Source organism: Trichoderma aggressivum, assembly GCF_033847375.1.
Source record: "Trichoderma aggressivum f. europaeum strain CBS 100526 chromosome Unknown scaffold_011, whole genome shotgun sequence".
Lineage (NCBI taxonomy): Eukaryota > Fungi > Ascomycota > Sordariomycetes > Hypocreales > Hypocreaceae > Trichoderma > Trichoderma aggressivum.
Window position 1 is genome coordinate 225,990 of NW_026946377.1, and position 23,340 is coordinate 249,329.

Sequence of the window (23,340 nt, forward strand, 5' to 3'; positions counted from 1 at the left end):
CCCCCCCCCCCCCCCCCCCCCCCCCCCCCCCCCCCCCCCCCCCCCCCCCCCCCCAAAAACACCGAATTCTCGTAACGGTTTAGTTGGGGCTTATTATGTAAGGGTGCGATCTAGGGTAGACGAGATATCTTGATGCATAAAGGTATGTAGGTATATCCGAACAGCAAACTAAATTGATGAGATGGAAATGAGTGCAACTAGCTAATAACGTAGTACCTACTATACCTAAACATTAAACAGATACAAGGATACTTTAATCTAAGAAAACACATTGCAGATAGCATCCCGAGATGGATCTTGCTGCTCGGCCAAAACAGGAGGGTGTGCAACTTTACAGGCACAACAGCAACAAACAGCACGGCACAAATCACAAAGTATTGTAGCATCCGCCAGCAAACACCCACGTGGCTAGATGCCCATCTGTTTGAGAGAGAGAGCCCACGAACCGGCCTCGATACCCGTGGCAACCCTGTCGATATCCCACATCTTCCGGGGAATCACCCTCGTGGCTCCCCCTCCCAAAAGGAGAATCAGGGTTTCCGCAGCGTTTGCCGTTTCAAGTCTCGGTTTGGGCTCATCACCTTCTGACGTGTGTGTCATTGGACAGCTGCATCTTCGCTACGAGAGCCGGGGCTACTGCTGCTGCATCGTCTTGGGAGAGTTTGAGCGAGCTGACAACTGACAACTGACAGCCTGCAACATGGCTCTTGGAAAGCTGCCTCCGGGCTTCTTCTTGTGTACGGAGTATGTGCGAGTACGTTTCCAAACCAAAAATTAGTCATCGGCTCCAGTCTGGTATCCCCAATCACAACGCTGCCTTTGACCGCGATGCCAAACAGTCTCCAGACAGAGTCGTTTAGCATATGTCGGTATATTGCTTTGCTTTCTCTCTCTCTCTCTCTCTCTCTCTCTCTCTCTCTCTCTTATACGAGCAAACTTTTATTTTTCCCCACGTTTTCTCAGTCATCAAATGCTCTTGCGTCCATTCACTTCTTTACAGCCCAACTGCCTTGACACTCAAGTCCCACAGCTTGTTGGCCTCGATATCGCTAATGGCATGGGGGTGAACTGAGTCGACGTAGTAATCGGCCACGCGAGCCTTTTCCAGCAGATATGCGCCGTTGTGCTCTATCAAAGACAGTCACCATTAGCTTTTTCTTATAAAACAAGATCAAGAGGACAAGCAATGTAGAAAATGATTTCAAAGGAAAAAAAAGAAAAGGGGGGAACCAGCTTGGAAAACACACCTTTGAGAACAGGATCAAAAGAAGCAAAGATATGAGTAGCAATCCCCCGTTCCGGTGTAAGCATCTCCTTTTCCTCCCAACCAAACGGCGATCCAGTCAGTTTAGAAACTCGCTCTATAGACCAAGAAAAGACAAGAATTAGCGAATCCAGTAGTCAATATCGGGCAGTCAGCCAGGAACCTACCCAAGGCTTCCAAATCGCCTCCCGGTGCAAAGTCCAAATGAGCCCCGAGGTTGGTAATGATGGCACCCGGGTTCAAGCTATACGACAAGACGCCACGGTCACCGAATCGCTTGGCCAGGCCAATGGAAAAGAGCACGTTGGCCGACTTGGACTGGCCATATGCGTTCCACTTCTCATAAGTCTTTCCGCCCTGCATTGTTCAAAGCAACAATCTTGCGTCAGCCCATCCATAGAAACGAAAAAAAAAAAGAGGACGGGTTGTTGCTACTCACATCATAGTTCAAATCCGCATAGCGAATACCGCTAAACCAATGTGCGCCGCTGCTCACGTTGACAATCCGCTTGAGTTCACTCGCAAGAACCTTGTCCAGGATCAAGTTTGTAAAGAGAAAGTGGCTCAGATGGTTACACGTCAACTGGCTCTCATATCCATCCTCGCAAATCTTGTACGGCGTAGCCATGATGCCCGCGTTATTCATCAGCACGTCGATCGCCGGCACGTCGTCCCAAGAGTTGACCTCGGCGGCGGCCTTTCGCGCGGAAGCAAACGAGCCGAGGTCCAGCTGCAGCACTTTGGTCTGCACGTCCGGGTGTGCCTTGCTGATGGCTTCGGCGGTCTGGTTCACCTTGGCCAGGTCGCGGCCGGCGAGGATGAGCAGCTTGGGCTGTGCGGCGGCGAGAGTCTCGACGTAGCGCGCGCCGAGACTGTTTGGAGAGACGCCCGTGGTGAGGATGGTCTTGTTCTTGATGATGGGGGCATACTCGGCGACCAGCTCGTCACCGGTGATTTCCTTTTTATAAGGAAAAGGCATGATGTTGATGTGAGTTCTCGTTGAGTCTTGACAAGAGCAAGAACAAGGACAAGGAATCGATAGAAGGAGTTGAAAGACGAGGCTATGATGATGATGATGATGCTGGAAGAAACTAGAAAACAAGGCTATGGCTCTGAGTGTCACTCCCTCAAGAATCAACAAACTCGAGGACATTGCTCCTTCTTTTATACACGCGCTGGACTCGTCACTCCTCACCCAGAGCGGATCTCCGCAACTCAACTCAACCCCCAAATCTCTGCCCACTTCGGCATCTTTGATTTGGTCCCCCCTTTCACCGATTTTCCCTCCCTTTGTTTTCTTACATGTCCGATTTGGGGCGAGAAAAACAAAAAAAGCGGCCGGCTGATGATTAAACGGTTCGCCATCCGGTTGTCGCTGGTTGGCTGTCTACACTTGCCCAAAACGGCAATCGCCCAGGGCCTCACCTATGGACTTGCGGCGGCCCTTGCGCCGGCATTCCGCAGCGCCTCGGAACCCACAGAAACCAAGGCCGCAGTTTGTGTCGGCATCTTAGCGCAGCCCTTTCCGCTGACGGTCGTGTCGTGTCTCGGGGAAAAAAAAAGGCCGTTGGGCTTTTCGTGACCGCATGTGTGTGGCGCCTGTTGGTGCTTATCGTGATTCCTCAACATGGCTTTGTTCAAGCTTCATGATGCCGGATTAGGAATATGTAACATTGTCTTGTTTTGTTACAATGACGGAATTAAACAGCGGCTATAAGCTATTTGCGCTTTCTCGTACGCGTCTCCATCAGATGCTGGCATCCCCCAACGAAGCCCCTCCCAACGGCCAGGTTGCCCAGAGCCAGCTTCGTAAAAGGTCGTCAACGTTAAGGTATGTCTTGTGTTGAGTTGTGACAAATCAGCCACGCGGCAACTCGGTGGGGGGAAACCAGCCAGCTGTTGTTGATTGCAACAATGCAAATAACATCTCATTCGTATTAAGTCATGTTCCTGCATTGAATATCTCATTCGTATCAAGTCGTGTTCCCAATCCCACCTTGAGTCTGCAAAACTTGATAGATACACACACGCGCAGCTTTCACTCCCCCTGAAAGAGCAAATCAACCTTGAAGTTGGAGGTGACAAATGACAGTGATAAAGGTAAATCACCAGGACAATCATTATGCATAATAACATTGCACGCAGAATAAACCCCCCCACTCTCTTCTCCCGGAAAAGGACAGGACAGAAAAAAAAAAACGCAAGAGCAGGGAAAAGAAAAGGGAAAAGGGGGAAGCCTAATGCAACATTCAAATCACTGCTCGCCAACAACCGCATCCAGAACCAGTTAAACAGGAGAAGAAAGAAAAAAGACAAGACAAGAATAGAAAAACAAAGAATCCGTACAACAAATGGTATCCGACAAGGTACATTGTTCATATCAACTCCAAATATGCCTCGGCCTCGACCTTTTGCCTGCCTCGCCGGCAAACACTGGCCATTTTTTCCCTTTTTTCTTTTTTCCCCGTCTCAGTGAAATGCTCTCCAATCCTCCTGGCACAGCTCTCTTTCTTCGTCATATCTGGCAAAGCTTTCTCTCCGTCATCTTTAGCACGAAGCTTTCTGTCTTCATCGTCTTTGACATGAAGCCTTCTCTCTCATCCACACGCCACAACCTTTGCCCCATTCTTGATTCATGCATCCTTGATTCATGCAAATATGTCATCATGCTTAGCTGAACATGTGCCATGGCTTGCTTGCTTGCTTGCTCGCTCGCTTGTCGAAGAAGGGTGGGGGAAAAATAAAAGTCCAAACTCGAAATGCTTTCGTTATTCGTCATCAATTCATGTATATTCTGAGCACTCTTTTGTCTCTCAAACACAAACTCTCTCTTCGTACTTTGACATCCATGCGGTGTATTGCATCTTCTCATCATTGCTCCTCTTCCTCTTCAATGGGAGCCGGGGTGCGACGCTCAACACGCCTCTTTGGTCGCCTGTGCCGGCTGCTGCTAATGTTGCTGGCCGAGTCATCGGGATAAAGATCGTACTCTTCCATCTGCCAATCGTCGTCGCTGGCATTTTCGGCATCGCTTCCGGCCCACGAAGGTCGCTCGTAGCCCGAGTTTTGGGAGTTACCCGAGCCTGGGATGGAGAGCACGTCGATGCGTCGTCGGCTCTGGAGATTCTGCATGAGTCCGGCTCCACGCTGCCGCAGGGCGGTTCGGACCGTCTCTGCCTGGTGGTGGAGCTTCTCGAACGCATCCTCCAATGCCTCCATGCCCTGGTAAATCTCACGCTCAATCTCGGCAATGGCGGCCATCTCCATCTCCTCGTCGTTGGAAACCGGAGGTCGGCTCCCCCCGCCAGTGGACGAAAGGCTGATAAATGATGCCGGCGTAGTGTTGCGGGAATAGGGGGAGAAGGGGGTGTTGGTTCGGGATCCCATGGCCGAAGGGCCTCGGAAGGGCGTGGGGCCCCTCGATTCTACCCCGTTGAAGTCATCATCGGCACCAGACCAGAGGAATCCGTCAAAGCGGCCCGATGTCAAAATCTCCCATTCTTGACTGTTAATGTTGGACAGGGTAATGAGGAGGTCGTGGGTATGGTGATTCTTGATGAGGTATGTGGCGCTCTCTGCATCCCGAGGAACTTGCTGAAGGCGGTACAGCCGCTGCAGCGCGAGACCGGTCTTGACGATGAAGTCGTTGCGCGGCCGGTTGAGAGGAGTAGGGGCGCGGGTTGCCGGTCTCAGCTCTTTCGATCCGGCGAGGAGGGCGTTGAAGTAGGGCCGGTCTTCGGCGTCGAGGTTGGTCAGGATGGCGAAGCTCAGCGTCTCGTCGTCGACGTCCTGGGGCGGCGGCACAGGCGTTTCCCCCGTGCTGGTGAGCCACCTGTCGACTGCGGACCTGACCTTTTTCGACTGCCGCAAGTAGTGCTCCCTGAACTCCTCGGCGATGTCGGGATCCAGCTGGATGGGCGAGTCTGGCCTTGGCGGGGTTTCGCCCGATATCTCGGCCGCCTTGGTGCCAATGTCCGCCAGGTCAAAGGGCGGCCACGAAGGGAGCTCAATGCGTCCGCTGACCCATTCCAGAACGTCTCCCCAGTTGAGGCCGCGGTGAGGCTCGTTGGATTTCTCGCATATGATGCAGGAGCAGCCGTGAGGCGGCAGATCTCGGGAGAAGACGTTTTCGAGCCGGTCGAGCAAGCGGCGAGCGACTGACCGATGGCCGGTGGCTACGGCAACGGATCCCTGCTTGGAAAGGACCGTTTGATACTGGTCCAGGAGGCTGACAAACGGGGTGAAGAGGGTCTCGGCGCCGCTGAGGAGGGAGTTTGCGGGCCTCAGTGTGCCGTTGACGAGGGGCATCACTGATAGGAAATGTCTGGTGACTGGCTGAGAGAGGCCACCATTTTGTAGTAGGTAGTCCACCCTGGGTACCTCGAGGACGTCGACGGCGGGAGGAGGAGGCGGCGGAGGCATAGGAGGAGGAGGCGGAGGATGAGTGGGCGCCTTCATGGCGGGCGTGGCGGTACCCGAGTTGATGGTGGACGCATAGTCGTCGCCGTCAACGCCCGAGGCGGGAGTGCGAGATCGCTTCGAGTCGCCGTAGAGGTGGTGAGGGAACTGTTGAGCTTGGGTGGGCGTCTTGGGAGACGAGTCCTGGGCGCTGGACGGGGAGGAGTCGACATGGAGCGGCTCGGGCTTGCTCTTCTTGACGCTGCGAGTCGAGGAAGACCGCTTGGATGTGTGGCGTGAGACGGAGCTCGAGGAGCGTGAGAGCACAGAGGACCGGAGCTTGTCGTGAATCTTGTTGCTGGGTGAGCGTATCAGTGTTGCCGCGCTTGTCGATGAGCGGCGGCTCACTTTGGAGGATCTCTCTTCTGTAGCGCGCGAGCCTGACCTTGAGACGGCCGACTTGTTGCCGCGATCCCAGTCGTCAGCGCGCGAGCCTGACCTGTGGCCACGGTCCAAGTCTTCGGCGCGCGAGCCTGACCTCGAGGTGCTCGACTTGTTGCCGCGGTCCAAGTCTTCGGCACGCTTCTTTGCGGCGGAGACGTCTGTTTCGGGGGGCGTAGGCGGACGAGAGGCTTTCTTGGACGAGGATCGATGAAGAGCGTCTTCGGGCCTCAGTCGACGATCGTCTCCACCACCACCACCACCGCTTCCTCCTCCTCCTCCTCCTCCTCCTCCACCAGCGGCACCGCTGCCACCGCCAACGTCGGTGGGTTCAGGCGTCAGGGGATTGGATGCCTTGGGTTGGGAGGACGTGGACGCAACGTCGTCGCGGCTGACGATGGACTCTTTGCTGTGAGCCTTGTCAAAGGAGGGATAGGGCAGCGAGATGCGATCCTTGTCCAGAGACAGCTTGGACATGCCGTCGACGCCCAGGTCGGACATGGAGGCCGGGCGCTGAGGAAGGCGGTCCCTCTCGCGATCTCTGTCTCTGTCTCTGTCTCTGTCTCGATCTCGATCTCGATCTCTGTCTCGGTCCCTGTCCCTGTCGTCCCTCTTCCGGTGCCGCCTGACGGAGGACGTGAGGGAATGCGTGTCGCTGGAGCTGCGAGCGGATTTCGAAGAGCGGTGGGGGCGGTCTCGATCAGGTTTGCGCTCCGACTTTGAGCGGCGGGCCTTGTCGCGCATGCGGTCGTCGACATTGACGTCGTCGTCACGTTCCTTTGACGGCATCTCGACTCACCATCGGGGGCTGGCGGGACGGGCTCCTTTGGCGATGCGGTTTGCGGTTTGCGGTTTTGCGGTTTTGCGGTTCTGCGGAGTTCTGCGAGGCAAGGCAGAGGGATGGAGATTTCGAGCAGGGGTTTGTTTTTTTTTCCCTGGTGCTTTTGGGGGGGGGGGGGGGGGGATCCCTTTGAGGTGGAGGGCGAGAGAGACTGGGGATAGGATAGGATGGGATAGGCCACAGGGCAATGGGCAAACGAGAGTGGCGAGCTGCAGGCCGGCGGAAACGCTGAGATTTGACGGCGATGCAGGTTTGAATGCAGTCAGAAACGAAAAGAGCGAGGGGGGACGGTGAAGGTTGGGGATCAAATCGAAATGGAATCGAAATCGATGCCGGAAGCTCACTCAGGCAGCGATGACCCCTACTAAAGAATTGACGGGCCGGAAGTTGGGGATGGATGGGTGCGTTGGTGTACTCGTAAATGGTACTGGTACTGGTACCGGTACGAGAGGGTTGGTTGGAGGGCAGGGGGAGAGGCGGCGCTGGTAGGTGATGTGTCGGGTGGCACAGCGAGCGGCAATGGGCATCTGCAGTGGGACGCGCGTGCTGGAGCTGCGTGCCTGATGGCGACTTGGGGTTTTGGGTTGCGGTGCTCCGTACAGCGGGTTCAGGTACTGGTACTTGGCGAGGGAGTTGACGGGTACTAAGGCAGTGGGTCGTTGGAGCTTTTGGATGTGGGCAGATCAATCAATTCTTTTTAGCGGGATTGTGGCCTGAAGGTGCATTTATGGAGCACGATTTTTGGGATGGGCAGTGGATGGTTTGAATGCAGTGAATGCAGTTTTTGTGTCATCTAGTACCTAGTAGGTAGTAGTACGGAGTAGGTTAGTATGTGGCATCTACGAGTGGATTGTCGTGCATCTGCATCAAAGGGAACATAGTAGTAGATGGCACTGCACGGGCTTTGTTGTTGTTGTTGCTGTTGGTGGTCCAGAGCAAGTGTGACTTTGTGCGACGGCCGAGTCAAAGTGTGCACATCAGTAAAAGTGCGTCATGTCACAGGCTAGATATGTAGGCAGGGCGCTTAAATTGAAGAAGAGAGAATCTCTATGGAACAAAGGAAAATGAAAGGGCGGGGCGGGGAGGAAGAAAGACGAGATGGAGGATTACCTAACCGTGGACCCTTGAAGAATTGATGCAGAGTTGCCTGAGGTGAAAATGCAGAACGATTGAAGACGAAGGACGAAGATGGAAGTGGAAATGAAAATGACGCCCAACCGTGGCCTGACGCCGCTGTGCAATTGGGAGGTGCGGGCAAAGCACACGATTGGTCAGGTTGCACTGCGTCCTGCACTTGCACTGCAACTTGCACTGCAACTTGCACTGCCCTCGACTTTGCTTCTGCTGCTGCTGCCGCTGCTGCTGCTGCTGCTGCTTGCGCCCCCTCTTTCTTCCTGACGTGGCATCGCTCCAGACTTCCAATGTTGTCTTTTTCGTACCGAGTCAAGTACCTACAGCTCGTATGTTGGTGTTGGTGTTGGTGTGGTGAGTGAGTTAGAGAGAAGTCTCAGTACATGTTGTGTTCGTTCGTGGGAAGTGGGGCTCTCGGTTCTGGATTCTATTTTGGCCTGCAACGGGAGGAACCAAACAACAAAAGCCACTTGCCTCTCCAGTACCTGAGCAAGTACCATTGTACATGCCTCCCACTGCCACGCTATGCCTCTTCTGGTGTGGTCCCCGTTCACGGTCCTTTACTCATCCTGTGCCTCGGTCATCAAAGATACCTAGTCGATATGTTGCCCATCAGGCTGGCTACAGATAGATTGGCTCTTGATTATTCGTATTAAAGAGAAGAAAAAGAAATATAAAAAGACTGCTGAACAGTCTATGCCACAGCTTTAGTGCTAGAACACTCGCATCTCCATCACTAGTCCCTTACTATGAATAAAATAAGAATTTAACCTCTATTTGTCCAGTAAAAGTACAGGACGCTTGATACGAACTCCTCTCACTCCTCGAAATGCAACAATGCGACCATTGTTGCACCTTCAACCAATCGTCACAGCCCGGGAAATGTAATGTTTTGCAAACAGTGGAGAATCATACCAGCATTTATCCCGTTGCAGCCTCAAATACCACCTCTTGATATGCACACAGTCGCAAACGAGGCTGGCAGGATCGCAACCCCTCCAATGACAAGGCAGACGTTGGCACACCGGCAACACCTTTTGTCGAATTAAACACTCTCGGTTGCAGACCGGTTGCATCATCACAACACCTCGAATGCACGAGAAACAATTCGCATTGCAATCATGATGTAAGATTAACTCCTTTCCCCTCTTTCGAGTCTCTCTCTCAGTCTCTCTCCCTCTCCCTCTCCCTCTCCCTCTCTCTGCCTGTATATATAAAAGCCCGTCCATCATCTGCTCTTTTCGTCTTTCTCTTCTTCTTCTCCTCTATCCTCACTTCACTATTCACTCGCTCTCCATCTCTTTCTTCTTCTCGCCAGGTCCCTAAAAGACGCCAGCGTTACTCCGAAAGGATTAACCCGCTGCATTTCTTCTCCAATGTCTTAGTCCAACTCACCTGTGACTTGTCAACAAACGAAAAGACTCCATCTAGAGCCATTCCGTTGATGACTCACAGCCCGGTCGGGCAAATACATCCGAGACGAAGCGTGCGGAGTAATGCTTTGGGGATAATCATTGGCGTCTTTTAGGGATCGATTGCCGTTTGCAACCGCAATTCAGTTTCTCCTCCAACCGTGGAAGCAGAAGTAAGTCGGCTTTCCCCCTTTCTCTGACTCTTCTACCAAAGTTACCCAATGGCTAACGAATCCGGTTGTTAGTTGTGCTTGAAGCCAGCAAACCGAGAAACAGTGTATTCCCCCCGAGTGTTAGCCCTCGGATCGCCAGGGCTACCGTTAATCTGATCAACTCCGGAGTCCGCTCAGTCATATCGAGGCCACAGAACTGTGAAGGCCTCCCCGGCTTGTTGTCTCAGTATGATGCGCGGATTCGGTGTCGATCAGATTATCGGCAGTACTTTGTGATCGGGGCTCCCTCATCCGGGAACCACTTGTTCAAGGGGGCTTTGATCTTTGAAGATTCCACTCCATTCGCTCAAACCTGAAAACTTCCGACAACGCAAACCTGTCTTTCCACCATCATTTCTGCGTCTCTTTGGACACTCAAAGCCGCGCCAACGCTTTGGCACATACAAACCAACCACAAACAAATCATGGCCCGCAGTTGATCGTGCCGCCATACATGGTGCTACCACATCATACATGACTTTCTTCTTCTTCTTTGTCTTCTGTGAACACGGGCTTCGGATCATGTCCAGTGTATGGGATGAATTAATGGGAAAGTGTAGGATATAGGTTGATAGAGTGGAGTCCACAAACAAGGCATCACACATATCTTGGCACCTGTAGTTTCTTTAGTGACCCGTCACACATAAAGAATCAGTAGATGAACTTACATGTAGTCACTGTGGCATAAGCCTCCTCGTAGGTCACCGATGCAGTAGCGATTGTGAAGACAAACGTAGGTAGTCTCGTTTCCTGCAAGTAATGGATATCATGGAGCGTGATCTGCGCCCTGTACTAACTGGGAGACATTGTAATCTATCGTATCCAACTCTTTCCATGTAAATAGCCACTTGGGCTTCTTTTCCATCAAGATAAACATCATGTTCAATATCCAAACGCCAACTCTTTATCCTTTCCAACCCACGCAGCAGTATATGTATATACATGTATACTTTAATTGGGAAAAGGAGAACAAAGCCAAAACAATTGAAAAGGAAGAAGAAAAGACGGCCGCTCGCTCACAGTCGGTCTAGGAGACCGTTGCTCTCAAGAAGCAGGATAATCTGGTGCACAATCGAGCGGACGTTTTGCTGCGTCAGATCGACAGTCAGGTCGGCCTTCTTGGGCGTCTCATAAGGGTCGTCGACACCGGTGAAGCCCTTGATCTCTCCGGCGCGGGCCTTTTGGTAGACGCCCCTGCGGTCCGTCTTCTCGCAGTGCTCCAGCGGCGTGGCGACGTGGACGAGGAAAAAGGGGCCAGACTTCTCAACCAGCTCGCGGGCGTGCTGGCGGGCATCCTCATACGGGGCGATGGGGGCCGCAATCACGGCGGCGCCGGCCTTGGTCAGCTCCGAGGCGACAAAGGCAATGCGGCCAATGTTGAGGCTTCGGTCCTGGCGGCTGAAGCCCAGCTCCGACGACAGCTCGGATCTGACCGTATCGCCCAGAAGCATAGACACGGACCGGCCGCCGCCCTGGTTGAGCGTGGCCTGCAGAGCGCGCGCAATCTGGTCCTTTCCGCTGTTCTGGTAGCCCGTCAGGAAGACGGTAAAGCCCTTTTCGCGAGGCAGCGGGTTCTGCTCGCGCAGCACCTTGACGACCTCGGGATACGAGAACCACTCGGGAATCTCCTTTCCGGTCCGCAGGCGGTTGCGCAGCTCCGTGCCCGAAATGTTCATGGTGCGAGTGCCCTCGGGAATCTCGTTGGCGGGAAGGTACTCGTCACGGTCCGGGATGTAAATCATCTCCTGGAACTCGACCATCTTGATGCCCAGCTCCTCCTGGTGCTGCTGCACGAGGATCTGCGCATCGTAGGGGCCGTAGTGGTCCTTGCCGTTCTTGTTCTTGCCGGGACCGGCGTGGTCACGGCCGACGATGAAGTGAGTGGCGCCGTGGTTCTTGCGGATCACGGCGTGCCACAGCGCCTCTCGAGGACCTCCCATGCGCATGGCCAGGGGCAGCAGAGCGAGGGCGGCCATGCCGTTGGGGTATCGCGGCAGCAGAGCGCGGTAGACGCGGACGCGAGTGAAGTGGTCAATGTCGCCGGGCTTCGTCAGGCCAACGACCGGGTGGATGAGCACGTTTGCCTGCTGAGAGCGAGCGGCTCGCACCGTCAGCTCACGGTGGGCGCGATGCATCGGGTTTCGCGTCTGGAAAGCCACGACCTTTTGCCAGCCGAGCTTGTTGAAGTGCGATCGCAGCTCTGCGGGGGTGACTGTTGAATCATGGCTGTTAGAGTCTTGTCTCTGGTCCGTTGCCAGACAGGCACATGAAGCGGCTTCGACTTACAGCGCAGGTCGAGGAAATCGTAGTGCTCAAGGCGGCTGATGGCCTCGAGCTTTCCACCGACGTAAAAGTCCTGCGCGACGCTGAAGAGATGCTTGACACCGGGGTGCGTGTCGTCGTCGCTGCCAAAGACCAGCTTGGCCTCTTGAACCCTGGAGTTGCGCGCAAGCTTGTCAGCAAAAGTCTCGTTTGATCGGGCAGACTGTGCCGAAATTGGCATCGAGGAGAATCTTACTTGTCTGGCCTGTACACATCCTCGACCGTCAGGATGGCTAGATTCCGGTCATCTCGAAAGTCGCGCAGAGTAAGTCTTGCGCCGGGCTTGATGGACAGCTCGTCGATCTGGGCCTGGTTCACGTCGAGGGTGATGGGCATGCTGAAGAGCAGGCCGCTTTCGAGGCGGTTCTCCTTGACCACTCTGGCAGCGCCGTGTTAGTTGAAACAAGTTCCCTGGATCCCAATTGCCACCGTCTTCCTTATGAGATGCCAAGATACATACCGGTTGTAATCCTTTTCAGTCATGAAGCCTACGCGCAAGAGCATGTCAGCTAAATTGCAATTGCGACACCAAACGACACCTTCATCCCTTCTCCCCTCTTCTGAATATGCTTTCCATGCGCCAACAGCCACGCGGGGCAGTGGAATCATCTGCAAGGGTTTAACAAACGTTGCGACAGTCTACATACCTTCCAGAGGCGAAAATCCGCCATTGAGAATCAGCTCCAAGTCGCAAAGATGACGCTCAGAGAGCACGAGCGCGGGGAGAGTCTCCGACGCCTCCAGCAGCTCGGCCTGGCGAGGCAGATCGCGAGCAAAAAGGTCCTTGAGGACGCCGCCATGAGGAGAGTTGGCCATGGCTATGGTGGGGTAGTGACGGTCTAAGTGCTTTTGCTCGAGATGGTGTCAACGACGCGGCTGGTCACGCAACAAGCTCCGGCGGGAGGCACGCAAGCAAGCAACAGGAAAGATTCGAAAAAGAGCAGGCGGGACGACACGAGGACAAGGACGGCGGAATGAGGAGGAAATGACAGAGAGAGGGGAGAGAGGGAGAGAGGGAAGAAGAGTCTGGATGGGGGGTGGATGTCTCAGCACCAGACTATAAATACTGCAAGCTTTCTTGGGGTCACGCCGGAGATGCTAGAACGTAGCAATCCACATAATACACACACTTCCAAGACAAGGCTTGCCGTCTGATGGACCAGATGATGATCCCGTAAGCAGCCCTTGGTGCGTAGACAGGAGCCGCTTCTCTCTCTTTACCCCCACCAGATGGATGGAGATGGACAGACAAACAGATACTCCGTAGAATGCTCGCATCTTTGGTGACGGAACAGTCAACAGCTGCTCCACAAGGGCCACCAAAATCCATGAAATGGCGGCATTTGGCTCGAGACTTTGGCGATGACGTGCTCGAGGCGCGATGCTCCGGGTCCCGCATGGCTTGAGGCACAAGGCCAATCAACAGCGGGCAAATGCCCCCAAAGGCCAGATTAGCTGCGAGACACGGCGCAGGACGAAGCGGTGATTTTTTTTTTCTCTCGCGGGCTCTCCAAGGGTGTGCCTGGAGCCGTTGTCCCTTGGTGGGTTAGCCGCAATTGCGAAATCTCGGGCCATCGGGGTTGGTGGAAGTCGCTGCTTTTGCGTGGAGAAGGGGGTTTTTTTCTCTTTCAACTCCATGCTGCTTCCCTGCTGTTTTGACTTTTGATTTTTCAAAGAAGGACAAGGAGAAGACAAAGATGATGGTGATGACGACGACCGTCTTCTCCTTTTCTCTGTATACGTAACTTCAGTCGCTGATCAGCATTGGTGCTCCGTCTCTGCTGGAGATTGAGAACACCAATGATCGTCAGGGTGAACTCGAGATGCCAGCCTCACGGATGACAAAACACAGCCCAGAAGACGAAAGAAAAAGAGACGCCTCCGACTAACGACGGCCTAAATCCCTAGTGTCTCCATCGTCCTTCATGGGGGCCCCACGTCCTTCGGGCCATCGCTCTGCAACGTTGAAGGCAATGTGGGATTTCTCTCAATCTCACCACCGGGCGCCTCGATTTCGCCATTTTGGCTCCGGATGAGAACAGAGCGAAACAGCCTGTCGGGCCCTGGATTCTCCAATGAAGCCCGGACGCTCGCGGCAGACCCTTGCTTGCCGCAGCGGCTCTCGGGGGGGCGTGTTTTGTCATTCGTTCCTTTGCCCCTCTCTGTGCTGTTTTTGGCACTTCGGAGCATCGGCGGCCTGGGCGGGATTGGATCTCATACTGTACAGCGTTAGTACCTGTGGGAGGACATGGATTGTTCGCGGGACTGGATTTGAACTGACCTATGGCAAGTTTGATTGTCTCTGGCAAAGATTTGCTCCACTCGCTTTCAACCTCTGCGGACGAGAAATGATACAAGATTAGATGTAGAGGAGAGTTGGATCAAGTTCAGTTTGTTCCACTGGCTTTGAACGTCTGTGGATGAAAACGAAATACAAGAGTGAATGTAGAAGAGAATTGAACACAACTAAGGTTAGTAGGTAAGGCAAAGTTCAATTTGATAAAGGTGAACGCTTTTGCTGGCAAGTGCAGTGCAGTGCAGAGTGGGGTATTGCCCATCTTGCTGAACGAAGCGAACAACGGTAGAAGGCACAATGGACAGGTACTTGCACCTGACAGAGTGTAGAACATTGGTGGATTGGAGATAAAGGAAAATAGTTTATTGAGGCTATTTACAGTAACCTACCAAAGGCAGTGGTTTAATGCAGATTCTAAGGCAAAGATTGAGTTTCTTTTACTACAGCCAGAACCTCGTACTTGAACGGGAAAAACAAAGAACAAAAGGTTTCGTTGAATTTACTTTGAACCAGAGAGTTGAAAGCAAAAGAGAAAACAAAAATCCAAAGTGAAGAGGCGCTGAAGATGGTTGGCCTGAGATGAGTACCTTGTTGCTGCACAACCTTGGCTGTTCTGATAATGACCATAGAATGGACGAGCCCATCGTTCGTCTCATGTTTCTGTTCAATCGTGCTCCATTCGCAAGCGACAACATTCACTCAGGACACTTCGTCTATTCAGTGAAACAAAGGAATCCGAAAGTTATATATCACGGCTTCTCAATTACCCATACCTACATATTTGATATCACTATCATCACAAGCTTCCTTGATTAAAAGATCCCCATCATCATATTGCAAGACAAATCCCAACGCAGCAGCAATATGGAGAAGCAATCTTCAAATGCGGATACCGCCGAGCCGGCACCAGCCCGCCTCGGCTTTGATGTCTTTGACACGGTTCTCACAAGGTACATGGACGAGCCCCAAGATATCCTCAACTTTTGCCTTGCGAACAAGGAATACTACGGCCTTTACAACCACGCCCTATATCGACACAACGTCCGCTACGGTGAAAGCTCTGCTCTGGAATGGGCTGCCGAGAGAGGCAGATTGGACCTGGTTTCAACCATTCTCAACGTTCCCCAGGCGGAAGTGTTTGCCCCGAAGGCGATATGGCACAGGGTCCTCAGAATCGCACAGAAGCAGAACGACATGCGCTTAGCCGAATTGCTGTTCGAGAGGCAACATGTGCAAGATTTCATCAGAATTGCAGGGACAAGCAAAGATGAAAAGGAAGGTGATCGCCCGCAACAGACAACCACGACATCAGACGACGAAGAATCCGACGACGAAGCATCCGACGACGAAGAGGCCCGCGAGCAAGAGGCTCGCAATCAAGAGGCCCGCGAACAAGAGGCTCGCAACGCAGAGTTTCTACTGAAGCCAATGTTCGGAGCTGCCAAACATAACCAGCGGCGCCTCCTAGAGCTCTATCTTTCCCACGTCAGCGTGGACCTACAAAACAGCAATGGTTTGACCATTTTGCACCGCGCCACCGGCAAGGGACATTTTGATCTTGCGAAGTTTCTCTTGGAGGAGCACGGAGCCAATCCTGAGATTCGTAATCCTCGTGGCCTCAGGCCCATTGAAGTGGCAGCTCACGACAACCAACCGAGGCTTGTGGAGCTGCTTCTTTCAAAAGGAGCTGAACCTCGCTGGGATGGCGGTGGCTTCTGCGCCGGATTGACGTCCGCGGCCACACATGGCTACGAGGCCATCGCGAAGCTCTTTCTGAAGGATCCTCGAATTGACCCTCGTATACGGGACACAAACGGCGAGTCGTGCTTGGAACTCGCTGTGATTTTCGGTAGCACGGGAGTAGTAAAGACGCTTCTTGAAGATGGCCGAGTTGACCCCAATGAGCAGAACGACTGGGACGAAACGCCCTTGGGATTGGCTGCGCAAAGCTGCAGACACGATATAGTTCGTCTTCTTCTTGACGATGACCGAGTTGACCCAAATGGAAAACACACAAACGGCGCGACTCCCATATTGGCGGCCAGCTCTTCAGACGGACCAGATAGCGTACCAATCGTTAAGATGCTATTAGGGGACTCAAGGGTCGATGTTTGTGCACGAGATGATGACGGATGCAACGCTTGCGTGCTGGCCGCGAAACGTGGTATTCTCCGCAACCTCTGGGCACTGCTTCGGAATCCCCATATTGACCCGGACCAGGAGGATAACGACAAGAAAACGGCGGCCATGTATGCCGCGGAGGGCTATCAACAACCGGGAGAAGCAACTCCCGTATATCTTCGAAGGAAGAAGCATTTCGTGCTAAAGGCCCTTATTGAAGATGAGAGAGTGGACCTGAACAAGGTAGACGACAACGGACTGACGGCGACGCACTGGGCCATCAGGGGCTCCAGGCGAGAGAACCTCCGGCTGCTGTTGGAATCGGGCCGAGTCGACGTGAACCAGGACAGCGGCCCTGGGCGTCGGACGCTCATAGAAGCCTGCATTCTGAAAAATAGCGACTTGACAGAGATTCTGCTCGATTCCGGCGGCGTAGACCTTTGCAAGAGGAATTCAGACGGCGAAACCCCGCTGATGTTTGCAATCCGGACAGCTGGGAGGGGGAACCGGGATATCCATAGCAGTATATGGATGGTGCTCGAGAAGGAACCATGCAACCGGCTTGACCTCAAATACGGCAATGGGCTTACAATACTCGAACATGCAGTTCAAGCGGGCGCGGAGAGCATCGTACACACGTTGCTCTTCACTTGTCAGGGGCCTGTGACGCCGAGAGCGAAGGAACTTTGTTCGCACAGAGGCATCAGGGAGGCGCTGAACAAGCACAAGGGTAAACCATCCGGGGTGTGGACATCTCGACGTTGGTGGAAGTGGCTCGGAATATGGACGCCGATGTTTTTCTTGAGCTATTATTGACTGACATTGTTGTTTTCTTTTTGTTTTTGTTTTTCTTCTCGTTTTTCTTTTCGCATTGATTGATTTAGGAAGGGCATTGATTGATTTAGGAAGTATGGAAAGAGTTATATAGAGATGACAAAATACGCATTCTGGAAATGCAAAATACACAGTGATGAGACTTTAAACGAGAGAAATTACCGGGCAACGTGACACGCAGTGCGTAAATGCATACTTGTACTTGTGTAAATAGCTGGCTTGTAGTCCGACCCTTTGCATATATCGCCATCCATCATCAATCTGAAAGTTTCCTAATATCAACAAAAAAAAAATCTCGCCAGCTAACCCCCATCACCCTCCTCAATGATACACGATGCTGTCCAAGAAGCATTGGCCAATATACTCCTTCTCGTACTTGGGCGGGAAGATGATGGCCAAGTAATCCGGCCAGTCCATCATGGGCTCAAGGTACTGAAACGCCTTCATGTATTCCCAATGCTCCGGATACCAGCCCGACTCTTCCCAGTCGATGAGGGCGGCCACCTTTTTGTCTTCGCCAATGATGATGTTGCGAGGAGCAATGTCGCCGTGGGTAAAGACAATCTCGTGGTCGTGCGAGAGGGCGTGCCTTGCGTACCTTCGCAGCATGTTGGGCGTCGTGCTGGCAATGTCTTCCATAATGTAGCTGTTCAACTCACGCTCCGTATCAAACGGGCCACATTCGTGAGGCATTTTCTTTCCAATCAAGGCTTTGCCCCTGTCAAGAGCCCCGATGTAGGTGCCCTTGAGCTCGCGCAGTTGAGCGACGTATCCTTTAAGCTGCTTGGCGATGGCAACCTTTTGCTCTCTCTTCAGCTCGTCCCATACTTTATCGAGCGTCTTGCCTGGTATGTACTCCATGTAAAGAGCCGTCATCCTGCCGTCTTGCCAGTCGGTGTCATACACCTTGGGGACGGGAATGGTCGTCTTTTCAGCAATAAACTCGAGGGTCCCTGCCTCCCACTCACGGAGACATGGGCCGCTTTTTTTGACCTTGTTTTGGCCCCATCTCTTTACCTCCCGTTGATCGAAGACCCTGTGAAACACTTCCCCGTCATTTGGGTCCTCCATTCTCTACCGCTTCAAACGACGTTAGTGTCGTTGCTCTCCCTGCAAGGCGAGGTGTAGCATTACTGCACTTCCATACCTTATTCTTCGTACGAGGGGTCACTTGATGGACCAGGCAAGATTGCAACCAGAAACTTCTGGTCAGGGAGCAGAGAATTGACTACCGGAGGAAGGGCTTCTGTCCCAAGCCGTTAGCTTCCCTGGGCGTCAACAGATTGCAGAATTAAATACCGACTGACCTTGCTCTTCTTCTCTTGGCTCGTTCACCACGTCAAGTATAGCAGAAGCCTTGACTGCGAGAGTAGCGGTGTTGGGAATCTTGGTGAGGAGTAGCGCTGGGCAAACCGCCTGCGGCTGAAGGATGAACTCGAGGCAAGAAGAGGGGTTGGGAAAAGATATTTTCCGCTTCTACAAATCAGAGAGAGCAAGGACTCGAGCGAATCTGAGCGTGCTTCAGCTTCCAACCTGCATGATACATGGATACATGATATCAAGTACTCCAGTACTTTATGCACGCGAGTGTTTTGGGCCATCATTGCAAGATGCAGCACATGAAGCCCAATTGCCTCGGGCGCGAGGTAGTTAGTACATGTGACAAACATCCCAGCAGTGTCAATCACAGAATGATTGAGCATTGCTGGCAGCCTCCCCTTTACACATCGCATGTACTCGTAGGTACGGAGAATATCGCATTCTTTCGGCAAGATGCCCTTTTGGTACAGATCAAGTACCTCATATCGTTAGGATTAGTGTAGGATCTCAAGGTGGTATCGTTAGAGGGGAGGTAACCTCTGTGTACACGCCAGATTGCCTTATTGCCGGGCATTTTCTCAGAGGCTTGGATTTGGAAAACACGACACTTATTGAGCAGCACAGAGAGAGTTGGGCCATTGAGTGAAGCTAAAGCATGTATTTCTGCTTTGTATCCCATTGTGAACAAGGACATGCCCGTGTATCGTACACAGTATTCAAAACGCGCTCGTGAACAAGGCCAATCATGCATCTTCATGGGTTTGTACTGAAACCGGGAAACATGGTTGATACTCGGCATGTCTATTTACACCACATCAGCAACAACCGCCGCCTTTATATAGAGAATAAACAATAAGCGGGCTAGAATTGCCTCTTTACCCACCAGAAGCGTCAAAGGTTTCCACTTTACCGCGCCTCTCTTTTCGCCAATTCGACCATCTTGCGATCGCTTCAATTTCCCGCCGTAAAAAGGATTTAGCGCCAGGGCTCCCCACGGGGGGCCACTGTAGATGCTACTCCGCACAGGTTGGTTATTCGTCATTGACTCTCGACGGCTGGAGAATCAAAATGGGGGCGAAAAAGGGTCGGGCTCAAGCGGACCGGTTCTATCTTTCTAACATGCTCCGCGAGATTGCCTCAACTACATGTACTGAGCTATCAAGAAATCACATCCATCCGATGCGCTTCCACAAGAAAGACGTGCCCCCAATCACGGCCGTGGCTCCTGTAAAAGCAATGACCGGGCCGTAACCGCTCCCATAGCCGCCGGCGGCCTGTCCCTGCCACGCCATGCCCTTGACCAAGGCCTCGCTCAAAGGTCCGGATACAACATTGCCAATGCCTCGGCCAGCTGCGAGATACCCAAAGACCATGACTGGGTCAAACGCAGATCCCGCATTCGCAGTGCCTGGCTGGCTCGGCTTAGATGTAACCTGCTTGATCACACCGGTCCAAGTAGACGTATAAGACCCGGCGAAGAAGCCGTATATGACGCAAAAGATGTACAGGACGGCCATGTTGGTCGCAAATCCCCACAGCAAGAATGTTCCGATCACCGTGCCCACCGTCGAAATCATGATGCACGTAGTAGGGTGAAATCGATCAACAAAGACTCCCATGGCGATGCACCCAAACACAGACGCCACGTTGACGGCCAGGATAGTCAACGCGGCGGGGAATGCCTCGGAGCCGAGGATCGAGCTGGCGTACGACGGTAGGTAGAGGCCGGGCATGAAGAATCCCAAGGCTTCGACAATGTTTGCTGCTTGATACATCAGGAACGAGCGGTCAAGCAGAAAGCCCAGCCTGAATGGGTTGTAGTTTGATTTGGCGGTGACCGGGAGTCGGGGCTTTACAAAGTACACCACGGGCATCGTCAACACAAAAAGCGCAACGGCCCAGATGCGAAGTGTGGTTCGTAGTCCGTATCGTCCCAGCAAGAACTCGAGCAGCAATGGAATTGCGAATCCACCCAAACCGCTCCCTGCCCACATCAAACCATCGTTGAGGGAGTTAGCAGGATACTGAATCCTTATAAGCATTGGAAATACATACAGGCTAATCCCTTGCGCTTGACAAACCACTCGTCCATGTACAGGATGCAGGGGCCGTAGCTGATCGAGCCGCCGATGGCGAAGAGTACACCTTGGGTTAGGATTAGGTGCCAGACAGTCTGTGCGAAAGAGCTCAGTGCCAGAGCCGCACACATGATGAGGAGGCCTACAAGGGGACTATATCGGTTTTGCTTGGGATACAACCTCATGAGAGGGAAAACAAGGGGAGCGGTGAGGTACATGGTTCCCTGTGACGCCACGATCAGCCAAGTGTCGATTGACAACCGCAATTGAGCGATGGATGGAAGATGACAGGGAGGAGAAAGGTTACCATTGCAGTTGTACCGATTGCGGCAATACTAGAAGAGCCTTTGAACGGCTCGTGAGTGCTGTAGTAGTTTTGGAAAATACCAAAGGCAAAGGGGAAACCTAGTCCAGAGAGAGACAATGCTATCGTTAGACATGCAGCACATGATGATACGCATAACGATAACCGAAAAGGTCAGACAGTGCACTCACCCCAGACAAGACACTCAACGATGAAGCAAGCCGTCAAGAACAGCATCGCATCTTTACCCGTGTCGACGGGAGGAAACGAGACTCCTTCATGTTCGTGTTCCGAGGGGACATTTGGGTAGATGGAGTCTGGAGAAGGCGAGGAATTCCCGGCTGTTGTCGAGTCGAGTTGGATCGACTCTACTTGAGGCTGATCCTCGAAAGACGTTCGCCCCATGGTGACGGCTTGCACCGGAAAAAACTGCTGGCTTGGAATTGATGTTGAAGAATCACCCAGCCGAGTGACACGCAAATGCGAATGCGATGAAGCGCCGGTGTCCAATGGAGGGACGTCGACTGAATAAATAAGTCACGTTCAATCAGCAATTGCCGAGTCTCCAACACGCCCCGACACCAAGCTTTGTCTGGCGGATACGAGACATTGGTTTGCTCCACAAATGTCTCTTTCGGCGCGCCCTTGTGTTGAGGCGATGCAGATAACACAACGGCGTAGGATTAATAATCGCTCACCCGTTTTGGCGGTGACTGTGTACGAGTAGGAACCAACGCCAACGCTTCTCCATGACTCCATAAAGGGGATCTTCTTGGTCAGCGGCATAGAGTCTCACCGCAACGGGACTCCATAGATGGCGGGAAAGTCCGGGGAAGCGCAGATGGCATATGAATGAATGCGTGAGAAACCCGAGCGGGCTTGTACGAGTACACGCTGCTTTCCAAGGCTCGTTTCCCCACACAGGCCATCAGCTCGTATTGTGGAAATTATAGCCTGCCTTGATGGAGCAAAAGCAGTTGTACAGAATGCACTGCCTCTTCGGAGCCAGCCTCGGCTCCAATTGGGCGCATAAGATGGTCGTACGGGCACGGAAACGGGACATCTGCATCAAAGGATCATCAGTGACCCTACGATGCGATAATATCAATAACCCGAGTCGGTTCTGGCAAACCTTTGCCATCGCCCTCCCTCCTCGTCGATGTCTTGCTGATGCTCTCAATACGGATCTCGTATGGAAGCGTGGCAATGTTGGGAGACGGACAGTAAAAATCCTGAATATGAAGAAGAGGGAGAGGGAGAAGAGAAAAAGTCTTGCGTTGTGTAGCTTTTCTGTGTTTGGTTTGAAATTTCCGTCTTTCATCTGGTGGAATGGTGGTGGACCGTTCACGAGGAAGGGGCCAAGTACCTCGGTACAACATGATGCGAGAGATGATGATGGCACATTTGCTTAGAAAACGTTGCTCATTATTGGCATGAACAATGTTTACATTCTTCCATCATTTGCTACTACAGCTATATTTATATTCGTCTAGTATCAGCTACCACAGCTATATTTCTCTAGTATCCGCTACTCTGGCTACATTTCTTTTTTAATATTTGCTACCGTAACTTAACTAATACTCTTCTATTATTTGATACCAAGGTACTGTTAAATATGCAGTGCGACTGCTGGATAGCAAAATTGAGGTGTAGAATACTAGGCATTCCCTTGTTTAAGCATAATATTAACCATGACAATCCACCGATGTAGTGTGGAATCAATGAAAATAAATAGTCCAACCAACAGCAATACAACGCCGCTCTCCATCCGGCCTTGGATATCCAAAAGCTTCAAAACACCTCATGCTTCAAGCAGCCCTGTCGCTCCCCCGACGTCGGGTACCGTATGTATCATAGTCTGAAACGCTCACGAGCTCGTCATTGTAGACGACGAATACAAACAGGGTGTACTCTGTTCTCGTGCCGGAGGGAGGGGCCGAAGTCGATCTCTCGCGCAAAGGTTGGCGAGAATCATTGCTGCAGAAATGTTGTCAACTCCAGAACGAATCACAGGCTGTGGCAATGGAAATCACATACGACTGACAGGTAAAACATTCTGAGACGGGAAGAGACTCGGAGATGAGCTCTCCGCAACCTGGGCAGTGGACGAGTTCGCACATAGCAGGGCCGTTGACGAGGAGTGCAGCAACGCTGTACGGCTGGAGCTGAAGTGTATGTCTGATCAAGTTATACCACTCGGGATCGTTATACAGTTGAAAAGAAAAAGGTGAAGAAAAAAAAAAGAATATGCAAGCAACAGGCAACCAGTGTAAGAGATGGCCAACCTGGAGCTCGATCCCGCACATCTGGTTCAATGCTAAATGGCCAGAGCATCCAGGTGTTCGCTTCTGCCTGCTTTATACACA

The 23,340-nt window shown here is 52.6% G+C and overlaps 7 protein-coding genes across 7 annotated transcripts; 1 reads left to right on the plus strand and 6 right to left on the minus strand.

Moving 5' to 3' along the window:
- Positions 1-994: 994 nt before the first annotated feature.
- On the minus strand, positions 995-2,243 carry Triagg1_3715 (uncharacterized protein; the record flags this gene model as incomplete). Its single annotated transcript, XM_062898038.1, has 4 exons — positions 995-1,128; positions 1,248-1,361; positions 1,432-1,621; positions 1,704-2,243. The coding sequence occupies 4 exons, from the start codon at positions 2,241-2,243 to the stop codon at positions 995-997; spliced, it is 978 nt and encodes a 325-aa protein (XP_062757218.1).
- A 1,892-nt stretch (positions 2,244-4,135) lies between these two features.
- Positions 4,136-6,892, minus strand: Triagg1_3716 (uncharacterized protein; the record flags this gene model as incomplete). Its single annotated transcript, XM_062898039.1, has 1 exon — positions 4,136-6,892. The coding sequence occupies one exon, from the start codon at positions 6,890-6,892 to the stop codon at positions 4,136-4,138; it is 2,757 nt and encodes a 918-aa protein (XP_062757219.1).
- A 3,823-nt stretch (positions 6,893-10,715) lies between these two features.
- On the minus strand, positions 10,716-12,837 carry Triagg1_3717 (uncharacterized protein; the record flags this gene model as incomplete). The annotated part of the gene is made up of 5 exons (XM_062898040.1): positions 10,716-11,911; positions 11,986-12,134; positions 12,218-12,400; positions 12,482-12,509; positions 12,669-12,837. The coding sequence occupies 5 exons, from the start codon at positions 12,835-12,837 to the stop codon at positions 10,716-10,718; spliced, it is 1,725 nt and encodes a 574-aa protein (XP_062757220.1).
- Positions 12,838-13,944: 1,107 nt separating this feature from the next.
- On the minus strand, positions 13,945-14,211 carry Triagg1_3718 (uncharacterized protein; the record flags this gene model as incomplete). The annotated part of the gene is made up of 1 exon (XM_062898041.1): positions 13,945-14,211. The coding sequence occupies one exon, from the start codon at positions 14,209-14,211 to the stop codon at positions 13,945-13,947; it is 267 nt and encodes an 88-aa protein (XP_062757221.1).
- A 970-nt stretch (positions 14,212-15,181) lies between these two features.
- On the plus strand, positions 15,182-17,254 carry Triagg1_3719 (uncharacterized protein; the record flags this gene model as incomplete). Its single annotated transcript, XM_062898043.1, has 1 exon — positions 15,182-17,254. The coding sequence occupies one exon, from the start codon at positions 15,182-15,184 to the stop codon at positions 17,252-17,254; it is 2,073 nt and encodes a 690-aa protein (XP_062757222.1).
- A 339-nt stretch (positions 17,255-17,593) lies between these two features.
- Positions 17,594-18,343, minus strand: Triagg1_3720 (uncharacterized protein; the record flags this gene model as incomplete). The annotated part of the gene is made up of 1 exon (XM_062898044.1): positions 17,594-18,343. The coding sequence occupies one exon, from the start codon at positions 18,341-18,343 to the stop codon at positions 17,594-17,596; it is 750 nt and encodes a 249-aa protein (XP_062757223.1).
- A 1,415-nt stretch (positions 18,344-19,758) lies between these two features.
- On the minus strand, positions 19,759-21,584 carry Triagg1_3721 (uncharacterized protein; the record flags this gene model as incomplete). The annotated part of the gene is made up of 5 exons (XM_062898045.1): positions 19,759-20,576; positions 20,648-20,894; positions 20,978-21,096; positions 21,166-21,498; positions 21,545-21,584. The coding sequence occupies 5 exons, from the start codon at positions 21,582-21,584 to the stop codon at positions 19,759-19,761; spliced, it is 1,557 nt and encodes a 518-aa protein (XP_062757224.1).
- Between the last annotated feature and the right edge of the window lie 1,756 nt (positions 21,585-23,340).